The 19,484-nt window shown below is 38.4% G+C and overlaps 1 protein-coding gene across 1 annotated transcript in view; it reads left to right on the plus strand.

Moving 5' to 3' along the window:
- The first annotated feature begins 128 nt into the window (after positions 1–128).
- Positions 129–19,484, plus strand: part of IQCH (IQ motif containing H) — a 74,038-nt gene continuing 54,682 nt past the window's right edge. The window contains exons 1-7 of the mRNA XM_075100774.1: positions 129–239; positions 599–696; positions 1,035–1,149; positions 5,675–5,797; positions 16,258–16,366; positions 17,110–17,238; positions 18,181–18,395. Of these exons, the coding sequence (XP_074956875.1) occupies positions 150–239; positions 599–696; positions 1,035–1,149; positions 5,675–5,797; positions 16,258–16,366; positions 17,110–17,238; positions 18,181–18,395 (879 nt within the window). The 5' untranslated portion in view covers positions 129–149. The remainder of the gene's footprint in view (positions 240–598; positions 697–1,034; positions 1,150–5,674; positions 5,798–16,257; positions 16,367–17,109; positions 17,239–18,180; positions 18,396–19,484) is intronic.

Below are 19,484 nucleotides of genomic sequence, written 5' to 3' on the forward strand. Positions count from 1 at the left end.
ATTCTAAGTAGTATGTATTTCTTTCCTGTATATAGGGAGTATTTAATTTGGATTAAATCCTGCTACATAATCCCATGGGTTTCGGTTATGGGGTATGATTTTTGTTGTAACTTGCTTTTTAGGTTCAAGAAGACCTTCACAAGCTTAAAATGAAAAACATCAACTTGAAAGGAAATGTAAAAGCTGTGGATATTAGCAAGGCCGAAACAGCAACTGAAAGAACTGAACTTGGGCTGAGAGTGAGTAAAATGGAGCAGATCCTGAACCAGGATTCAGTTTTTGAGATCTCTCTCAGTAATTCACTTAGAGTACGTGGGCATGTATTCATCATCCTGCGAGATCCCTTTCTGATTAGCAAATTATGAGATTCATCAGACATCACAGCGCAGAGTGATGGCTTCCTCTTTTGGGTTTCCAGAATTAACTGGTCTTGTGCCTCATACCATTAGCCAAAATCCGATTTAGTTCAACAGAATCACAAAGCCTGTCAACTTTTCAGTCAAGGGAAGATCTGGATTGCTAAATTAACTGAGATAAATAAATTTAGAATCCCTCATACCTTTGTAATAGTCTAAAAATTATTTTTTCTCTCTAACAGAGACATGCTGAAAATTATTTAAATGCTATAGACAGACAAGTGTTAACTGTTTCTTCTGCTGATAATAAAGAAGTACATTCAAAAGACCCCCCTAAATGGTAAGTGAAACAGCTGTTTTATTGCAGAGACAATGCAAGTAGCAAGACAGAAAAACTGTGGAATCAGAATCTTGTAAAGCAAACGGGAATATTGGCCTAGATGAGGTTATTTTTGTCATTTGCTATTTTGGTTTTATTTTGTTTAAATTAAAAAAAATACAAAAGTAAATGCAGTTCTAAGTAGCTACAGCAAACTTCTAACTCCTGTGATTTTTTTGCTAAACACAATTTTAAATAAAAATGTAACCTTTTGGATTCAACCCCATGGAAGCAGTATGGGTTCAATAGGTAAAATCAAAGTACTTCTTAACCTCACTGCTTGTTTCTTTCTAAATCAGGGGACTTCATTTTGGTGCTTCTCGGAAACAGCTTATTTTACCACGAGTACCTGTTGAGCCCGTGACCGTCCAGGCATATAGTAGCTCAGCACTACGCGTTTCTCAAGATTCACAGGTCTGAAATAACATACTAATTCTGCCAGAGACCACGTTAAAGGAGTAGACTGGTGTCTTGTAGATTACCAGTTGATCCCATAATGTTATGTTTTGACTCCGCATGGATTCAGGTTTTGATAATATACCATCTATGACTGAGTGTGTTAAAAGATTCTCAGTAGAACAAGCAGGCTGAGAGATAGGAGCCTTCTCCCAGCCTCACAGTCAGATAAAATCTAAGTTAGAAAGGACTTCAGTATCACCATGGGTGCATCCACAAGCATTCCATTCCTTATTTCCACCACCACACCCACCCCAAAGTATATTGTTAAAGAGTGTGGAAACCATGTGTTTGTTCAGCTTTAAGGTCCCAGTCCTGCAAATGCCATATGCTTAACTGTGATTTTGCAGGTAACGTGTCTAAAATAAATGGAGCTCTCTATTGGAATAGCATGAACACAGATATAGACGTCTGTTGTTTGAGACTAAAGGTGGTTTTCTTCCTTGTTTTTGTGTAAAATATACGGCAAATTGTTGGGAAGACTTCTGTTCGTGTACAGAGTTGTCACCTCCATGATAAATGTAGGTTTTCTCCTTGAAATCTGATTTTTTGCTGTTTTTTATAAATGAAATCCTTGTGAGATCATTTAAAGCCTTCTTAAAATGTTTGCATCTGAAGTGGTTTTTGCTTTTTTTTATTCCAAGCTGTGAATTTTGACCGGTGGGTTCAAGGTGGTCTCCTCAAACATATTTTAAAAACAAATGAAGGTAATTAGTTGAACTGAATAATACTCATTATTGCAATTTTGAGTTATTACTGTTTAAATTGAAGGGAGCTTTGAGTGAGAGAGAACCTTAAGAAGAGGCTCTCTATAGCTCTAAGGCTATTACCAGAAGCTATGGGTTGAAGCTACTTGAAATATTATAACCAGATTGAGCAGCCTGACGCTTACCTTGCTGATGATCTTTGTAAAAGAAGTCCCAGTACAAAGTAGGATTAAAATATTGCTTACTCTTGAAATGCTGGATAAGGTGCAATGAAGATCTCTGATTTTTTTTATCCCAGACAGTGTTCCACCCGTGTCCTATAAGAATACACTTATATTGTGAGAAAAATAAATTATCAGCGTTCAGCTACTCTGTATTGTCTGTGGTCTTTCAACTCTTTATGAGCATCAATGAGCTTAATTTACAGTGTAGCACATGCTCTGTCCTGCCTTGACTTTCCCTTTGTCTTTTTGTTTCTGATATCTATGGTATCTGCTTAGAAATGCATATCCAGTGACACACAAGCTAGCCCTAATTTCCCATTATAAAGAAAATGGCAAACAGTGCTGTTTTGCCAGCTGTTCTACATGCCCAGCATGCCGACATAAAAAGCTTTTATTATTAAATAGTTGTGAAATCCAGCTGGGAAATTATCACCTACAATTCCTTACTTCCTGTCTTTTCCTTACTTGTAGCTATAAACAGTTGTGGTTTCTTTAAGCGTGCTCTGGTGTTTTTCAAAATTCTTTTCCACTTAGAAGAAATATTAGTGAACGGAATAGTTTTCTGTTTGCAGACAGTATTTCTGGGCACACAGGCTTGAAGAAATCAACGTTTTGACTCATAGGAGTTCTGAGAGAAATCAGTAATTCACTAGTAATATCTTTGTGCTTTGCTGCCCATAGTGCGCTGTGCAAGAATAGAAATGGAGCATAAGTTGGGTTTGTAGTAGTTAGGATAAACCAGGGTTGGAATCAAATAAGCACAGATGCTATCATCACGTACTCCTTGCTAGAATACTTGTCATATGGGAAATGGCTTGCCCACAGGTGTCAGAATAGGCTTAAAATAATTTACTCACTCATCCAGTATTTGAGACATATCAGCAGCCAGATAAGACTCTGCAAATCAAGCTCACGGGGGAATTGTGCTGTCCGTCCCCTCCTTTTCCCGCCCCCCCCCCCCCCCCCCCCATGTGCTGTAATTGGATTTCTTCTTCTGATAAAACTTGAGAGCCCTAAAGAGGGGTCTTCCTCATGCAGTAATTGTAAAGCCTCTATAGCAATGGCTGAAAAGACACTGTTATCCATAATAGGTAAGTGTGTAAGTTGAGGGTGGTTTTTTTTTTAAAAAAAAAAATGCTTAATTGAAAGCACTTGAACTGATGCTTGTGCAGCTTTGGTTTTTGGAGGTCGTTTTTGTTTTTTTTCTAAAAGCTGATACTCTCTGAATACATTCTGAATACACAGTAGAAGTTAATATTCTCTCATTAATAGAGTTAAAGATGTAAACAAAAAGAAGTTTCTAGGGGGCTCTAGAATATGCAAATAACAAATAACCAGATGTGAAAAGTGGTTTAGTTACTGATAATACAGGTTGTTTCAAAGATTAATATAATGTCATCCATTCATAAAGGAATTGGACTCTGTTAGCAACCATGCACCACATGCATCTGCAAAACAGAATTACGTAGTGAATCGGATTTGTTGGCTTACTACATGATAAAATTGCCCTCCACGCCGATGTGTTGAAGTAGAACAAGATTTGAATGATTTACCTGCACGGAACATGTCAGCCTGTTCTGCATACTCCATGTTAATGACTGAGCACAATAATTCTCATTGAGCCTTATATCAGTAATAACGCACTGTTCGCCGTGCTGTTCTCATCTTCTTATTCCCCATCAAGATGGGTCGAGATAGCTTAAATTTAAGGCTTTGGATAATATAAATGGATGGATAATATAGATGGACCCATGACACCATCGTCGCCAGCTCCTGCAAATGTAGACTTGTCACTTGCCATACACATAAGCTGACAAAGTAACTTTTATCAGGTTTTTTTTCTTAAGCATTGCAATTCTTGTTATCCTGTGTGGAATCTGCCACTCCAGCATTGATCACTTCCCTGTCAGTCTGAGTGGCGAGTCTAAGTTGTGAATAATCTCCTATTTTAATTGAAAAGGTACTCAATTTTCCCCCAATTCTTGTTTAATAGCACAAGCAGTTTCCTTTCTGTACAGCGGTGTGTTATAGTAATAAAATAAATACTACAAAATCACTGATGAGGTGAAAATTGAACTTTCTGTCTCTGTGCAGCCATGTGGGTAAAAGAGTAATTGGCTTGGATAATAACTTTTGTTCTTACAAACCCAAATCTAAATGAGCATCTCATTGATACATCTGCTTGTAATTACTATCAAAAGAAGATAATATATTGTGCAGATAAATAGATTAAACCATTTTTAGTGCTTTCACAAAGTAATGCAATTGTTTAATAGTTCAGATATACCTCTAATGATTCTTACACTTTTAATGGCATATTTTCTTCTTTAAAAAAAGAGAAGTTTCATAAATTCCTCTTTCACATTTACATAATAAAAATATCAGCAGAGTTCTTGAGTATAAATATATTTAGTTGGATCTTGCTATGTAAAGGAGCTGTTTGTATTCCCGTATCCATGTAATGGGAATTAAGGGCGTACACTGCCAGGCCCCCAGCTCCTCTAAACTACCTTAGCTCTGTTGACTTCTCTGGTGATATGTTAGTTTCTGCCGTTTGAGGATTCTTCCTTATTCGGCACTGGTTGGAATTGCCAAACAAGTAAACCCTGTTGGATGCAGAGTCTAGTTAGCAATGTTATTGATAAAAGTATTGGGAGATACTACTACACTTGAATCAGACCCAGGTGTAAACCAAAGCACATGCATTAAGATGAACCAAAATGTCTTCAACTTAAGAAAATTCTACACTATTAAAAATATATGGCATCACTTCTGGCTTTTATAGAAAAAGTATGTGCTTTAGATACTTTATATGTGCTTTATAATAAGAAGAAACTTTAAAAGTCTTTTTTTCTGTCCATCAGGATTTACATAATAATTTTATTAGCAAAATAGTTGCATCTGTTCCAGGCAGATAACACAATACATTAAGAAACTACTATGTTTTAATTCTTATTAGTAGAAGGATTTTTTATTTCCTCATTTACTTCTAAGCAAGTGCTCGATCTGCGTCGAGTCAATGGGCCATAACCGATCCAAAGAAGCTGTTCTGGTCCATCAGGTCAAAGATTCATGAACTAAAGTCCCTGGCAAACAGGGCCAAGGTAGATTGGACTCCTATAATCATCTGTAGGAAGAGTGCACATACAAAACCTTCCTAATAGGTAGGGTGTGTATAAAACATTTGTTATGACACAGGTGAATGGAATCCACAAATCACCCCTGTTAATCAAGTGAGTCAAACCTGATCATCCTTTCTACTCAAATTTAACTCAAAGGTGCACAAATTTGGAAATTTCAGAGCTTGTAATGAAATTAATTGACCAAATCTTGGCAAAAGCATATATGCAAATAGTAGTTGTCTGCCTTGCTGAGTCATCCACCTACTCAAAAGGCACTTTTCCATTGTTTGCCCGGTTCTGTGTCGACCCTGAAATCACAAGCATTTTTATCATCATTTTGCGAATCTGTGAACACATTAGCTAATACCTGCTGATAAACACTTCTGTCCTAGTGCAGTTATTTGGAGGCTCTGCATATTCTCTATTTCAGCGGCAGCTGGAAATGGATGTGAAGATTATGCTTGACCCAGAGAACATCAGTAATAAAGCTGGTTTAAAACAACAGAACTATGGGACCAGGCTGCCACTTATAACTAAGAAAAAACCTGCTCCTGTAAGTAACTTGTATTATCTTACGGGCTTGTTATATGCATTACTTTTCACTATTAAAGTTTATATGTGTTAGACCTAAATAAAAAAATTGATTTTAAGTACCTCATAATTTCCTAATTTTGGCATTGATATGTAACGATTGAATTATTCTGAGTGACAACACTGGGGAAGACAAACCTGTCGCATAACAGGCTCAGGTAGCAAGACCCCAGTCCAGCAAGAGTATAAGTATACATGGGAATGTGCATGGTAAGTAATCTCGGTAAAATCAGGGCGTGAAGATAAGCGAACTGGAGCTTGTGGAGTTTAGGATGTGACCCAAAGATCAAGGAAGAAGTAAAAAGGGGGTTGCTGACAAGAATGGGCTTCCAGTTGTTCATTCTATGGCCATTTCTTAAAACAAGAATACATTCTGATTTCAAATGGTAACAGGATTGTTAGGAATGAGTGGAAAATGCTTGTACTTTGTTTTGATGCTTTGTGAAATTTACTTTTTTTTTTAAAAAAAAAAAAGCAATCCTGCCACATGATTGCTAACACTGACCAGAAATCAGTGTCACTGAATCGAGAAAATAGGGGTTATACTGAAAGAGGGTCAGAATCCTGGAGTGACTACATGAATTTAGGTGTCGTTTAATCTTATTTTTCTGGCGTGGTTTGGGAGGGAATGTCAAGTTCTACTGCTTAGCTCTATGCTGGGAGCACTTCCTTTGGAATGTGAGAGACAGATTCAGATGCTTCCTTTCCATATGGAGAGATTTCCTGTCTTGTAAATCCCAGGTGTCCTCGCTGTCAGGCTACGAGGTATTCCGAAGCACAGCCTTTCTTTTATCTCTAGTCAGGCTTTTCCCTTAGTTCAGAACAAATACCTGCCGAAGCCAAGGCTGAGCATTTCCACAGCACTCTCCTGAGAGTACCCTGACTCTAGTATCCACCAAATCACCCTTCTCTATTCCTTCTGGTCTGAGAATGTTCATGTTGTGTGAAGCTAAATTTTGATTCTTCCAAATCTGTGTTCTGCAACTGCTGCTTCTCTTAACTAAACAAATGAACATGAAGATGAGATTTTCTGCAAGGTATGCTTTTAAAAAAATCTAATAGGCACAGACATCCCTCCAAAGATCAATTATGTTCACAAATTTAGCACAGCACTGTGGTCCACGTGAAAGAATATGCCCAACGGTCTCACACAAGGATGCTCTTCTACAATTTAATTTATGTAATAGAAGCATCGTGCAGCAAGCCCAGTGCTGTAAGAGACATTCTAGGGTATTTGGTTTTAAACAACATAAGCAGAATCTGTGAATGGCACAGCTGTAAGCTGCCACTTATAAAAAATGATTTTTGAAAGCTGTTGCCCAGACTAAGAGGTGATTTGTCTAACCCTGTGATGTAGAGTTAATTAGAAAAAAGCATCATGGCTAATAGCTTTTTAGAACCACTCTAAAACACTCGCAGAGAGGAATATTATACTACTGCAGAGAGCCATGTGTTTTACCACTCTCGCTGAAACGTACACTGATCAGAGAAAACTTAAATTACAAACGTTTAGTGAAAATTAGTCAAGCTCTCTGATACATATTTACAGCTGCGAAGGAACTGTTTATGACAGGGAGATGGGGTGAAAAAACAAGTAGGTATTTCCTATCTCTAATTTCTACAGCATTTACTGAAGGAAATGCTCTTTAGAAGTTTTCGAATCCCATGACACAATCTGCATTTTGAAATGCTCTGGCTTCGCTGCGGGTAAAATTTTGCAATTAGATTTGCAAAATCCACTACTGAGATTGTGATTTAAGGCATTTTTGTTAAATGTGATCTATACCAGCACTTAGAGGGATGATACTTACCAGATGATCAGTAGTAACTAAAATAAGTCGATGTGTGGTTGCAGGTCTAAAATTATATGGTCTTTAGTTTTGAAAAAAAAAAACATCAATTAAAGTAGCCTCAAGAATTAAGTCAGGTGCTACCTACCCTGTTTTTACTAATTAGCCATTAGAGGGCAATATTTGTACGCACACATGCGGGAACACACACACGCATATACCCGTGTACGTGCCCTACATATGTACGTAAGTTCAAAGATTATCTCCCAAAAAAGTCAGTGGCAGAAGGACTCTCACTGAAGTAAATTAAAAAGTAATTGCTTGGTTAACTGCATTCAGGTTTTTTCCTAGAGTCGTCAGCATCTGAGTTTTCAAGGAGACCCGAGCATTTATAAATGTGATGAGATTAAAAACACGCTGGTTTTGAGGTGACTGGATAGGTCAAGCACAAATCTACACGGACTTTCTATTATCCTGCCATTTGAGTAGTTTGAAAAATTATTAGTAAGGATCTCATTGTTTCATGAAAAATGTTGTCTTTTCTTGCTCTTTTGGTATTATAAAGTAGCTGACGCTGGATTTTATGACGGAAACTAAGAACAATTAACTGTTGCCCTTTTGTACCTTTTTGGGTCTGATAAGCACTAATGCTTCTTCTGTAAAGTTCTGTAGTTATCTTAAAATGAGGACTGTAATTCTGTTTGAAACACCATGAGCAGGCTGGGCATCACTTTATTTTGTAGCCTATATCTGGATAACAAATGAAAAATGATGAGCAGTTAATTATTAAATATGTATACTTCCCACGGAGTATCTAGCAAAGCAAATAGTAATCTGGATTGCAGCAAAAATAATTCTGATGAACTGCTGCAATGTAGAAAAGATTCACAACTATACCTTTCATTTTCATAGGACTGCTGTTCTTTTATAGAGTTATACTGGCACTTTTTGGTCCTTGTTTTCTTATAAATGTATATTATACTGTAAACTTAGGAACCTTTTAATTTATTCATGAGGTAGAATTTAATATGGTGATGATTTCTAGCCTTTATGAGTTGCATCTTATATAGCGTGCCTTTAATGGTGATGGCAGTGATCCTGTGTTGTGGTGGGGATTTTTTTAAGCTAGCTTATTTGAGCACAACCATTCCAATCATATCCTCAGTTATTCATTCTTTATTCAGTATGTGCATCATGCTAATTACTGATGCTTATCACTGAAAGGCTATTTGTTTCCAAAAGTATAAAGTAAGGCAAAGCACGGCGATTCTTTTCATTTCAAGGAAGAAGTTGTAGAAGAAAAACAGGTCTTTCGGTCCTCAAAACCTGATTGTGTTTTAAACTTATGCATATGGCTATAATTACAGTCAAAGCATAATTTGGCAGTGGTAGCAGAATGAGACTTAAACAAATTGACGTTACACTACAGTAATTCAAAATAACCTTGTTGCATTTGTATTATGGTATGTAATCATAATAACCAGCCCAGTGAATTAATAAAATCTTCTTGTCACTAAAAATAAAGAGGAAATAATCGGTGAGATAGAGTTAACTTAACAGATGACTATAGTCAGCATCCTTTCAGCCTAGAAATGGGAATGTGAAGGTCACCCCCATCTCAGATGACAAACGTAGAACATTTTGTTGGTAAACAAATTAATCTTTTGAAAGGTCACCATTTGTTTTAAGTTTTTATCCAGTTCTTGTCATCTGGAATTGGAGATTGACTGTCATCTTGCTAGGTAGGGGTGCAGCCGAAGCTGCTGAAGCTGTTTCTGTACATATCAGCATTCCTTGACAAAACGCAGTGCCTGATTGTGATGCTATGGGCTGCTGGTTTACAGCTGTCTCCGGACAAGAACGGAGGCCCACCCCTGAATTCCAATAAGTTGGTCCTGCATATTCCGCCTCGTGTAAGCTGGCCCTTTGCCCGCAAGTAAAATGTATTGTAGTTCAAGCCAGCAATTATCTTTCTTACTTCCTTCTGTGCTGCTTCTGTTGCCTTTTTCAAAAAGCAGATGTGGGATTCACCAAAGTTCTCCATCTATTCTCTCTTGCACCTGTTATGGCAGAATTTTGATAGAGGTAAATTTCTGGGATAGCCAGCGGTAGGCAATCAAAGGAGCAAAGCTTGAGTTTTTTTCAAGTACATGGAAAATTGATGGTTCAGAGCCATCTGTGGTTGCTTTAAGAGCTTAAAGTAGGCAAGAATAACGTATAAGACCTGTTGTTAAAGATGCCAACATGCTCCAAATTGAAGGTTGAATGTTGGGCTTTCCGTTTAAACTGGACTTTATTTTCTGTAGATTAAAAAAATCTGAGGGAATTAATATGTATTAATATCTTAGTATTACATTTAAGGGAAACTGTATTAATCATTGGGTAGGTAAAATGCTGGACTATGTAAATCAGAACGAGAAGGAGAAATTTGCAATTTTTTTATACAATTTCCCTACTCAGAAATTTTCTTGAGTAAAACGACAGCCAGTCATAAAAAAATGTTCACAGTTTACATCTTGTAGAGACTGTTACAAATTGAACTCATCTGACTTTAGAATAGTTCCACGGACACTGGTGAGAATTTGTCCTTTAGTTAGCATTCAGTATTTCTGTATTGAATTCCATGTGCTGGTTCTTAGACTCGGTGGACCAAAATTAGGTTACCTGAAACGAGAGTTAAACGCTCTCTTTATTTACTATTTATTACTAAGATTATTTGGCTGATTGTCAGAACAAGATCCTTTTTTCCCAACTGATGGACCACTTGTGGGACAGACCCACTGAAGGCTCTTGGTATCCTTCCATATCGACATAGAAATTCTTTCTGAATTAGTTATCAGAGCAGCTTTGCATCTTTCAAAGTTTGTCTAAACCATACTTTCTTAGCTTGCTTATATGATACCATGATCGGGTAGCTTCTCCCCTATTCACAACACATGCTAACCTGTTGTAGGGGAGAAAAAAAATCAGATGGGTCTGACAAATTTGATCTTGACAGGTTGAAGCTGCTCGTTTGTTACTTTTCAGATGTTTATAGTTACCTTGTTTGGTTATGTGTTTAAGGATTTTCCCAAGAATTATAGTTAAACCTGTAGGGCTAGAATTTCTCAGCAGATCCTTTGCTGCTTTCTAAAGATAGGTACTATGCTCTTTTCCAGTATTCTGGTATACTGTCCGTTCTACAAGGGTTCCACCAGCAGTTCTCAGATTGCTTTAGCTGTTCTTTAAGCATCCTAGAGTCTATTTTATCAGGACCAGCCAATTTGAAAACCTCTGAGCAGTGTCTGATCTGTTTTGCCCTTAAGGTAGCCTGAGACCTCTTCCCTTTTGCACTTCAATTGAGTGAGTTGATTCTGCTCATAACTAGCTGCTTTTTAAATGATAATGATGAATGTACATAATTATGTCTTTTTTTTTTATTACCCAGAAGTTTCTTCCTGTTCGCATCTCGTTTTGTTTTCCCCATTTAAGCAAACAAAAAGTCACCAATATGCCCGTTTTCCATTTTCTGTATGCTTTTGTCATCTTTTGAGATCAGTGAGGAACACATGATTTACCAGCTTTGGTAACTTGCTGTCCTTCCTATCCTGCTTCATCTCTGGAATAGTTTGAGCTTGTTTCTGTAGTACATTTTATCTATGGAACAGACCGTTCAACAGAGTGTTAGTTTCCCTTAGACTTGCCTTCTACAAGCTCTTGCCTGCCAGTTTCCTGAGCATATTGAAAACTGACCTTAGTTCCATTGATTTTATTGCCTATGCTTCCTCCTTCCTTTCATGGGGGTTACGAACTGTGTGCATCAAATCTTGACAGGAACTTGTTAATAAAAAATATGAAGGTAGGTGGCAATTTGGAGAAGGCAATCATGAAATGAGAGATTACTCTGTTATATACCTTTTCTGCCATTGCTATCAAGCTCTGTGGCTTTCTGATACTTACTCACCAAATCTTGTCCATCGAATCTTCCTGGTTGACAAATGTAGTTTTGATACGTGATAGTACTCATCTTTTCTCTGTATTTATTACTAGTCTCTGTTCTTTTACTGGGGAAAAAAAAACATATTTAGAAACACATTTAAAAAAAAGAAGTTGTTCTAGTTAAATATTGCTGTCTAGGTAAAAAAGGAAACATAGAGAACTAATCGAAAAATCCCTGTGGTGTTACAACAAGTGCCCCATTTAAAATGAAGCAAAAAGGAAAAAAAAATCAAGTGGGAGAGGTTTATCCACAGGAGAAAAACACTTTAGAAAGGGTAATAGAATTGTTTTTCTCATGTCCCAGGTTAATTACACTCAGAAGCGCTTGAAATGAAAAAATAGTTTTTCAGCACACTCTGAGCATATTATCAGGCAAGTAAGCCTTAGTCTGCGCTGCAGACTAAGTGCTCCCTTCCAGCCCTACAAAACTGTACTTTAAAGGTACCCGTGATGAAGCAGGCTGTGTGCTGACTTCAGTAAAGTACACTTGTTGAATCATAATCTTCCTAACAAACTTCACTAGAAGACATTATTCATGCAGGAAAATGTTTGAGGTTCCGCTCACCTCGTAGCAGTAACGGTCGCTTGGGGTCGTGCCGGGGAGAGGAAGCAGGTGAGGGGCCCGCAGGTTGGCGTTGTACAGGGCGTGATCCCTTGCTTCCGTGCTGATTTGGGTCTCTCTGCACTACAGACATTAAAATGCTAGTTACGAGCTGCCGGTTCTGGAATATGTGGTATAAAATTCAGTAGGTTTTGTGTTTATGCCATAAAAGCTGTAGGTGTGATTAAAGGTTTTTAATTGCACTGGTGTAAGCAGATGGAAGTCTGTTAAAAACCTTTTAAAAAGATGCAGACTTTTAAATATCTTTTAAAATTAAATCACTGGATAATGGTAATAAAACTATATATTGATGCTAAAAGTAATCCTTCTTGCAGTACTTCATATTAGTTTTATTATTTTTAAGGTCCTGTAAATTAGTTGGCTTAATTTTAGTGAAAATAACTGAAGAATGAAAGCATTTTGTCCAATTTTGCTTTGATACCTCACTGAAGTCTTCAAGACACTGAAAAAACACGGAAGGGTGTACAGGCTGGGTGGAATTTTCATGGGTCACTGTTTTGGGTAGCTCCATAGTTCCACTGTGCTGCCTGTACTATGTAATGAAGTGAATCATAGTTGGCGCTGCCCAGTGTAAATGAGAGCTTAAATTGCATTACAGTTCGTCTGTCCTTATTTTAACATGACACCTGCCATGGACTTTATAGAAATTAAAGGATACAGCAAAGAGTTAAGTATGTGTCCAGTTAAAAACCAAGCAAAGAAAACCATCTCTAGACTGCTTTTGAACTCGTACACTCCACCTGAATTGCTTTTCTTTGTAGCTGCTTACATGTCTATGAACACAAATGAAATACATAGGTTTCATAGTGCTGTTTATCGTAACAAAACTCCTGGGATTTAAACTGGGATAAAGCTGACCAATAGTAAAATCGGGGCTGCTTTACTGATACAATAGCAATAGCCTGAAAAGGGAGTCACTGTTTAATTAAATTTCTTCTTTTTATACATTTTTGTTGTGTCCTCAACAAACTGCTGGGGCTGAGAGTGAATAGAAAAGTGTGGTTTATTATTCCCCTTTCTCAGTATCAAGCCACTTATATGCCAGCTGGTATAAAGTTAATCTTTGTTATATGCTTATTGCTATTTTCTTGAAACACGAGGACATGAAGATTCGTACATCTAGATCCCTTAAAGCGTAATGCTGCATAATGGCCACAGCTAAAATGAGTGCCCGAAAGATTTCTCTGAGATTCTCTATTACGATAAAGCGTTTATATTTTCTCTGTCCCTAATGTCTCTTGTGGGCAGTGTTGTTACACAAATTGGGAGGAAAAATTATAATAGCTTATTTTGATCTATCTCATTTCCCTGTTAGGTTTGTAAGCAGTTTTTTTAGAATTGCCTACTCCTTTCTACAAAGCTGGTGGCGAATGTTATTCACTAATTATGACACAACAGTGCTCAAAGATCCCAATCGTGGCCGGGATCCTGTTGTACTAAAAGCTGTATGCAAGTGTGATGATCAGTCATTAAAACCTAGTATTTTACACCAGGAAGTCCCAGTGTTCTCTATAAGAGGTAAATACCATTATTCCCATTTTGCAGATCTATCAATATTTCCTAGCTTTCTGATTTTATGTATTTAATATTATTTTAAGGTAGCGTATAATTCCTAATGAAATAATTTTTTAAAAAGCAAATGAAATTTTCAGCATGTGGCATTACTCATCAGTAAGGTCCAAACATTTCTATCCAGTGGGAGAATTTCTAACCATTAGACTAACGGAGTAACTGCTAACAGATTGTCACCCACAGAAACATGGGACTTGTTTTTTTTTTTAATTGGGCTCCACAGCTATTTGCTGACTAACAAGGAGACTGTGGGATCTTGAGGTCTGCTCCAAATTATGAGGGAGATGTGCCCTGTTGCATACAGCGCTGTTTGCTTCCTTTTCCCATTTTTATCTTGCCCCAGTCTCTCTGTTCCTTGCTGTTGTCTTCTGAGATGCTTCCAGAACGTATCCTAGTCGTACCTCCCTGATCCTCTGCCAGGCTCTTTGTCCAGCCTGTCCCAATGTTCTTTCCTAACCCTGCTGCCCCCAGGTCTTTTTCCTTGTCCAATCTGCCTGCTGGCTTTCCTGTTTGCTCAAAGATCTGCTTTGCCCCTCCAACTACCCTTCTTCTTCTTGAGATTGATAGTATATTCACACCTGTGTGCTGCCACTTACTTACCCTGTTCATTCAAATTTAGTTGCTTCCTTCTTGTGTTGCCTCAACCCAGCATTAAAGTTACTGGAGAACCTGTAAAGTTGCAGCTGCAGAGGAAGTTCTGAGCAGTCTCTGTTACAGCACACCTGATCCCCAGGTAGTTTAGCTGCTAAAAATAAGAAACCTGTATCTAGGTTTCCAAAAAATCTGTTGACAGGCTAAGGTTTGATAGACTAGTGTTAAATTTTCCTTTTGCTTGATAAAACATTTGAGTCTCTCATGTCTCTCTGGGTTTATCATTGTCAATATAATCTTCTGCTGGTGGTGGCTCGCTATTGTCACATGAGAGATCTCAGTGATGTTACTTGTGCTGTAATGCTTTAAACCCACCAAATATCTAGCTCTCTGTTTCTTTAGGAGTTGAGTACAACCCACATTGCAAATGGAATAGTATGTGTGTCCCTAGCCAGAAGCTTGGCACGTTGGAGAGAGAAAAAAATGTTAGATAATGCAGAGGTTTTGTATTTATAATACTGAAGTATAAGGTGGCAATATATCCTTTTCCCTGTGCAATGCTCTATATGCGCAATAATAAGCGTAACGGTAAGACACATGGTATCACTGTCCCAGGGTGATGTGGGTCACTGCTTGAATTCCTGGCACTTAGAACCAGCAGGTTCTGTTTATTTCAGGCAAGCGCAGGTTAATTGGGGAAGTAAGGGAGCTTTAATCCCCACATTAGCACAGCCAGAGTGGCACATGTTTCCACATCGCATTATCAGGCTGTGTCATTGTCTGCTGTCCCCGAGGAACCTGAAAGCTCCAAACTTTTGTGATACCGTTCCCTGATTTGCGAGTAGTTTCACATATTTTAATTCTATTGGTATTCTTCGCAGCAAAAATTTATTTACATGGTTGAAAGTATTTCCTCTTCTTTCTTGCACCTTGCCTGTTGTCCTGGGTTTGGCTGGGATATAGTTAATTTTCCTCTAGCAGCTGGTACAGTGCTTGTTCTGGACTTAGCAAGGGAATAATGTGATAACACACGGATGGTTTAGTTGTTGCTAAGCTGTGTTTATACTAAGTCAAGGACTTTTCAGCTTCCCGTACTCGGCCAGCAAGGACGTGGGCAAGAGGCGCAGCCAGGGTGGGGGCACAGCCAGGATAGCTGACCCGAACTGGCCCAAGGGATATGACATCACCATATGATGTTGTGCTCAGTGTATGAGCTGGGGGGAGTCGGCGGGGGGCAGCGATCGCTGCTTGGGGATGGGCTGGGTGTCAGCTGGTGGCGAGCAGTTGCATCACTTGTCTTTCCTGAGTTTTGCTCCTCTCCCTCTCTCTTGTTGGGGTTTTTTTCATTACATTATTATTAATAATTTCAATTATTAAACTGTTTCTATCTCAACCCACAAGTTTTGTCACTTTTACCCTTCCAATTCTCTCCCCCCTCCCACTTGGGGAGAGTGAGTGAGTAGCTGTGTGGCGCTTAGTCGCTGGCTGGGGTTAAACCATGACACCCGTGTATGCATTTTATATATTTAAAGACTGTTCTGTCAAAAAATACTGTGTTTACACTATCCTTATTAAAACTGAGCAAACTTCTTGTGATTCCTTTATTAACTAGTACACTGATTTTTGCATAGCAGAAGTCACAGGACATCAGTTGGATGTAATTAACTTTATTTTAAATTACTAAAGTAATGACAGTAGACAATACTGTCGCATGTTCATAAGTAGTAAAAGCAGTGCTTGTACTGTTACATTATTAAATCTTAATGAAACTATTCAGAGCAGAAATTATATTTATTATTGTGGGAGTAGAAAAGTGTGTCTTTGCAAATCTAGGATTTCTCCTTGAAAGAAGATTCTGTCTCTTCCTAGATGTGTAGTCAGAAGATAGCGAAAGGTCATACCATCCGCAGCCTTTGGGGTTTGCCTGCCTCTCACCACGTGGATCCTGCCTTACCCCTGTTAGAAGACATAACAAAAGGTGAGTCACAGAAGCCCACCTGGGTACTGTTGCCACCAGATGGATGCTACATAAGCAGTGTTGTTTACTGCTTGCAAGCAGGTGTCTGGTCATCAAATTTTCTGGCGCCTCAAAACTTGTAAGAATTGCGATCTCAGATGTTGCAAGGGGTAGAGATCAGCTTTGGACTTCTTACTCCATGTGGTAGCTAACTTAGGACGTAGCATATGTTACATCGAGTATCGTCCTCCCTGAGTCAGTTATCTTGTAATTCACTTAGTTCAGTTCCTCCTGGAAGGAAGAACTGTGTGTGATGGAGGATTCCTTTATGACTAACATGGTCAAAATAAACGGTTGTGATTCATGTCTGGCTATTAATCATTCAATCTTAACTAGACCTGCACTTGGACTATTCTAGCAACCAGTCCATATTCATGATTACATTGTGGTTTACAAGAGCTAATTATCATCCGTTCTGCATATTAAATTGCCATTGTACAGGCACATAACTCTATCTCAGAATCAGCACCATTACAATATGTTTCATGTATTTGTCAATTTTTATAGGCAAAGTTCACCTTCCTTGAAGGTAAAATATTGAAACATAAGGATCTTTAAAGAAAACTGCTGCTTTTCTAGTTTTGGTTTGGAATTGGAAGAACTTGAGTCTGCCTTTGTTTAATTCTTTCTTTATTGTTACCAATTCATTCTTTTTTTGTAGCTGGAATGTATATGAATTGTTTAGTAATGTCATCTTTTTGTAGGTATTCTGAGCCTAACTGAACAAAGGCTTATCCCTCCAGCCACAAAGATGACTCTCCGGACACGTCCTGTTGTATCCAAAGTAGTGCCTTTCCATGAATTTCACAGGCAACACAGGAAGTCAGCTGTAGGTGAGTGCAAAGGATTGATAACGGCCATCGAATGCAGCTCCAACTTCACCTTCAGGCCCTTGTTTTATCTCACAAGGTAACAGCTGTCTAATGAGCACTCACTCAAATTCTTAAAGAGTAGTAAGTGCATGAAGATGTACATGAGCATCCTGTGTCTTGCAACTGAATGGGAATCAGATTTCCTAATCCCTGTGAGGACTCGGTCCCTGTTCGTTTCTGAAATCCTGGTAGGTTCCTGCCTCCATGTGTCAAATTCGAAGCACCTGAATCTGAAGATCTGACCACTGCTTTTAGTCTAAAGCCAGTGTTCCTGTAAGTCATGACTTAACATGACTTGCAACAGCCGATCAAGCCTCTGTTTTGCCAGTGGGATTAAATGAATGACTCCTAATAAGTGAATATACTCTGGGCAATGGGATTCCGATCTAGCACGAAGTGTCCTCAAAACTGTTGTTGCTACAGCTGCTTGTGGTGTGCGACATCAGTATGGCAAGGAGCGTAAGCAAAACGAGCGGTGGGCTCAGTAGCAACCCCAGAAATTTGAAAAGTTCCAATGAAAAGGTGTTGGTTGAAAACTAAAATTATACATGGAATAACCAGGAATAAAAGCGCTAATATTCTGACATTGTTATCCTGGATATACTCTTGGCTGGCATATTACAAACTTTAGAACGTTACAGGTTAGAACCGTGCTACGTTTTCCTATAGCCTAATCTCAGTCTTCACAATAGCACCCTGTTATAGCATGGTTTGGTTTATGGCCATCCAATAGCGTTCCTCAATGGTTTTTGGTGATAACTCCTGAAAATTGCAGCCTGCTTGGACATGAGAGCAAACCGGAGCATGCCAGTATCTAATGGTGGGTGGTAGAATATCAATTTGATGCTGTGTTGCACTACTTTTAACTATGAAACCTGCAATGAATTCTTGTCTTTGGTACAGAAGAGATCGGTAATAGGGTGGACCCTGAGAATACAGATGCCATCGCCTTCCCAAACTCAAAGGAAGCAATTTATGGCACATATTCCTCTAGTAAGGGTAGCGTCGCACCACTTCTGTCCAGCAGCTCCGCGGTTTCAGCAAGGAAATCAAAGCTGGCATGGACATACCCAGCTCAACATTTGGAAGCTGAGCTGCAGATTCCCTCTCAGACACAGGTATTCAGACAGGGAGGATAATGAGGTTTTTATTCATGTTTTTAATATGATGGTTTAGGAAGTGATTCTAAATCACTGAACTGGTACAGAAGGGTTTGAACCAAAGCCAGTAAATATTGAAGTAAGTAGGAAATATTTTGTGTATTGCCAGTTTCTACTTTCTCAAGTCTTCTGCCTAAATTTGTCTGCTTTTTCACAGAATCATAGAAAATAAGTCTAGAAAGGATGTTACGAGGTTATCTAGACCTCCAGGCAGAATTACCTGTACCTGTAATGTTGCAGACAGATGTTTCTCTAACCTGTTCTGAAAACTTTCGGTGCTAGCAACTCCACAGTCTCCCTAGGCCATCTGTTCCAGTGCTTAACTAACTATCTTTACTGTTATAAAAGAGTTTTTTAATGTCTCATCTAAATCTCCCTCACTGCAGTTAAGCAAATGTAGTGTTTCCCTTTATATTTACAGAAGACTATAGGGGAGTTTGACCTTGACTGCTTAATGCTTGCTGATTGTTCTTGATCCCCATGCAAAAGGGACATTTCTTTCTTTTTATGGCTAATTATTGTGTTTTGTAGCAAACTGTCTGGAGCTTTGCTTGGTCTTTCCAGACTTTTTGACTTTTGTGCCATTGAGGAGACCTGAAAATCAAAAATAAAGTAGACTTGAGAAATGGAGATCAATGAGTTCTTAATGTAAATAAAAATAATTACCTATAAATAGTTTGAAAATAGTGCACTTAGATTGAAAACTAGAGCTATAGAGTTGCTGGCTAAAGTTGCCAGTAAATACAGAGTTCTGTGAAGAGGCAGGAACGCTTCTGTTTCAAGTTTTACCTCATTTCATTTATGTGGCAGGAGGTCACCCGTTCTCCTGGGATGGGTGGAGGCAGTCTCAGTGGAAGAATGCTATTGCAGTTACTTTCCGAGTGTAGTCCAGTGAATCACTGTAGAGCTTCTTTTTTATATTTGGTAAATGAAGCCTAGTTTTTCTGTGCAATTAATGTAGTTTTGTGGAAAAAAAACCCAACAAACTAGAATCTTGCATGACCTCTGAGGTCTTTGTGTGGCAATGGGTTTTATGGTCAAAATGGG

This window comes from Phalacrocorax aristotelis, chromosome 7 (assembly GCF_949628215.1).
Source record: "Phalacrocorax aristotelis chromosome 7, bGulAri2.1, whole genome shotgun sequence".
NCBI classification, from domain to species: domain Eukaryota; kingdom Metazoa; phylum Chordata; class Aves; order Suliformes; family Phalacrocoracidae; genus Phalacrocorax; species Phalacrocorax aristotelis.